General features: G+C 65.9%; 1 protein-coding gene across 1 annotated transcript; it reads right to left on the bottom strand.

Annotated features, from left to right (window-relative positions):
* Nucleotides 1-736: 736 nt before the first annotated feature.
* On the bottom strand, nt 737-1,708 carry MC3R (melanocortin 3 receptor). The gene has a single exon (XM_037521728.1). It carries the CDS (start codon nt 1,706-1,708, stop codon nt 737-739), a length of 972 nt encoding a protein of 323 aa, XP_037377625.1.
* Between the last annotated feature and the right edge of the window lie 1,822 nt (nt 1,709-3,530).

Below are 3,530 nucleotides of genomic sequence, written 5' to 3'. Positions count from 1 at the left end.
ACCCTCCTTTGTTTCAAAGACAGAAAGGGCCAGAGGGAAAAGACTGTTAAAGGAAACAGGGTAATTCATACTTTAAAATAGTAAGGCGTCAAAATACTGCACTTGCAGGCACATTCTAATTTCCCAACACCTCGCATTGGAATTTTGCAAGCTACCTTAGATTTGATGCCTCAAACACAACAACAGCAAAGGCAGAAACGCGTTACATTCCCATGCTATTTTGGGGGACCGTGGGGGGTAGAGCAGCGCTTCTTTCTGAGATCACTGTTTTTAGGAGATTGTTTTACTGCCTAGAAGACAAACTCAGTCTCTTAAGAACGAAGCGCAAAGCCACGGGGCAGCTGCCAGCCGCGGTGGGCGGCGTGACGGTCCGCTGGGGAGAGCTTCAGCCTGGCTGTCCCGAGAGTCCTTCAGTCTGGCCTGACCGAGCCCTGGATGAAGACGTGAAGCAGGCGAGCAGGGCGGGGGGCAGGAAGGCAGGCAGGCAGCCAGGAGCGGCCCTCACTGCCGCCCGCCTCGAGACTGATGGGGGAGCTGCAGCTTGTGACTTACCCGCAACGGAATCTGTTCAGAGAGCCGGTTGCATGGACCCCAGATCCTCTCCAAAGGCTTTGCCAGCTTCAACACGACGGGCGGACACTCTGGTCCTCTCAGGGCACCTTCTTCTTTCTAAACCCCTTGGCTAGACCGAGGGTCCAAAGGGCCGGGCCGGGGTCACGTCCCAGGCCCTGTCCTCCTAGCCCAAGCTCAGGCCGTGGCAGCTGCAGAGAATCTCCTTAAAGGTGTTTCTCAGCTCCAGGCTCCGGAAGGCGTAGATGAGAGGGTCGATGACGGAGTTGCACATGATGAGGACCAGGTAGGTGTTGAAGTGCGCGGTGTAGCAGACGCAGTAGGGGTTGGTGGGGCAGGTGACAATGAGGACCAGGTGCAGGAAGAACGGCGCCCAGCAGAAGACGAACACGCCCAGCAGGATGGTGATGGTCACCGCGCCCTTCATGCAGGACTGCTGCGCGGGGGCCGCGCCGTCGGCGGGGGGCAGCGCCGCGATGCGCTGGACGTGCAGGCGCGCGAACAGGAACATGTGCACGTACAGGGTGCCCATGAGCAGCAGCATGGCGAAGAACAGGGTGATGAGGCACACGATGACCGTCTTGCTCTCCGAGTACACGATGAACACCACGCCGCAGACGCCGCAGCTCGCCCAGATGGCCGCGATGGAGGCCAGCGCCTTGCGCGCCGTCATGATGCTGTGGTAGCGCAGCGCGTAGAAGATGGTCACGTACCTGTCCACCGCGATGGCCAGCAGGTTGCAGATGGAGGCCACCAGGGAGATGCAGATCATGGAGTCGAAGACGTTGTCCATGTGCTGCACGAACTGGTCCTCGAGGGCCAGCGCGTCGCTGTTGAGCGCGGCGATGAGGACCGTCTCCAGCGCGTTGGACACGCTCACCAGCATGTCGGCCACGGCCAGGCTGCACAGGAAGAAGTACATGGGCGAGTGCAGGTTGCCGTTGCGCGCCACGGCCACCACCACCAGGATGTTCTCCAGGAGGCTCACGAGGCCCAGCGCCAGGAAGACCTCGGGCTGGATGAACACCTGCTCGCAGAAGCCGCCGCCGCTCTGGTTGCCCCAGGCGGGCGCCGCCGGGTCCCGCCGGCCCCGGGGCAGCGCGGGCGGCGGGGGCGCGAGGCGGCAGGACGCGTTCATGGGGCCGCGGCCGGCGGGACGGCCTCCTCGCGGGCACCTGCGCGGGCTCGTCCGGGCGCCCCTGGGTCGCGCACCTGGGGCGGGAGGGAGAGAGGAGGCGGGAGAGGAGACGGTCACCCGGGGCGCAGGGAACTTTCCCTGCGGCCCAGGGCCGGCAGGTGGTGGCTCCCCCCCCCCACGCCCCCCGCCCCGCTCACCTGCGCGTCCTCACCTGCGCGTCCTCACCTGGGGCGAGCCCCGCCGCTCGCGGCCGCCGTCCGGGCCGGGCTCGCGCGGGGCTCGGCGCCTGCGGCCGGGGAGGGCGGACGCGCCCGGCAACTCCCGCCGAGTCCGCGGCGCGGAGCGGGGACCGCGGGGCGCGCGCCGGGCTCGGGCAGCGCCGGCTCGGCTCGGGGGGCGCGCGGCGGACGGGCGCCCCCTGCGGGCCGCGGGGCGCCGGAGCCCACGGGCCGGGCCGGGCCGGGCGGGTCCAGCCGCCGCGCGCGTCGGCTCCGTTTCAGCGAACCCGGACCGAGCCCCGCGGCGCGTCGGGCCCCCGCGGGGTGCGCGGCTGCAGTGGGGGCGCCCGGGCGCGCCAGCCCTCCCGGCCCGGCCCGGGGCGGAGGACGCCAAGTCGGGGATTCCACTTCGGGGTGACGGACGGTGGAGGCGGGGACGCCCAGGGGCTGGGGGGGCTGAGGGGTCCCCCAAACTGGGTGGCCCCAGAACGTCCCGGAGGAAGGGCGTGAAGCTGCCTAGTGCTGAGGTGGGGCCGGGACTGGGGGCGCTCCGGTGGGGACCCCGCCTGTCTGACGGAGGCCGAGCCCCAGGGCCGGGACCCGCAGGTGGTTTCCAGCGTTGAGGGGCGAGCGGCTGCCCGGCTGGAGCGCCCCGGGGGAGGCCGGGGTGGAGGAGCCACAGCGCCTGGCCCCGCGGAGCCGAGACTCGGGGAAACGAGGCTCAACCTGCTTTTTCTAGGGCGGGCGAGCTGGACCCCGAAGGCGGTGGGAGGGGCGCAGGGAGGGATGCGGGTCGGGGCTGCGTTGAGGAAAGTCAGGGCTGCAGAGTGGAGACTGGCCTGGGGTGAGCCTGCAGCCAGAGGGGCCAGGCTGTGCACCCCGGCTGCAGCACTGGGCTGCAGGAGCGGAGCGGGAATATTTAGGGGGCAGGGACAGGAGGGTGGAGGGTGGTTGGATCTGGGGCGCTGGAGAGGGAGGGCCCAGGGACCCGGGGCTCCCTCCCGCAGTAACAGGGAGGGTGGAGAGGCCATTTTGAGCTGAACATGTGAAAAGCAGGATTTAGCCGTTGGCTTTAATTCTTGGTTCATGTCAGACTTGGTGATGCGCCCGAGGACCAGGCAAACTCTGGAAACTGCACCCCTTTATTTCAGGGCAGGGAGAGGGACACCCCAGACCCTGCAAACCTGCCTGCTCTAAATAGGTTCTGCCACCCGCCGCATCAGCACAAAACATAGGAGACTTTAATGGGAAGGAACTTTAATACAATTAGGAAACAAGACAGGAAAGGCAAAGAATCTAGTTTCTAAATCAAGCACCCAAAGGGACCCGTCCCCTCGTGGGTAAAAGTCCAGCCAAGCAGGAGCAGGACTGGCCCAGAGCAAGGCCCAAAAGCTGCCAAAGCACCTTCCAGTGGGGACCCACAGAAAAGGGTCAGAAACAACCAGACAAGCCCGGAAGGAAAAGAGCAAAATCAACATCAGGATAAAAGCTGCCATGGTCACCTCCCCACGGGTCTCACCCGAATCTGTGTCACCCAGTCCACGACCAAAAGACAAGCGCAGTTTCTTCACGTGTCTCTCGGCTCCGTGTGCCTCCTCCAGGGC

This window comes from Talpa occidentalis, unplaced genomic scaffold (assembly GCF_014898055.3).
Source record: "Talpa occidentalis isolate TD23 unplaced genomic scaffold, MPIMG_talOcc4v2.1 talOcc4.10, whole genome shotgun sequence".
NCBI classification, from domain to species: domain Eukaryota; kingdom Metazoa; phylum Chordata; class Mammalia; order Eulipotyphla; family Talpidae; genus Talpa; species Talpa occidentalis.
The sequence above is the reverse complement of the archived record's forward strand: the minus strand, read 5'-3'. Positions and strand labels throughout refer to the sequence as shown.

Bases quoted from the DNA above. Each gene is read 5' to 3' on its own strand.
- MC3R (XM_037521728.1), bottom strand. From the start codon at position 1,708: ATGAACGCGTCCTGCCGCCTCGCGCCCCCGCCGCCCGCGCTGCCCCGG.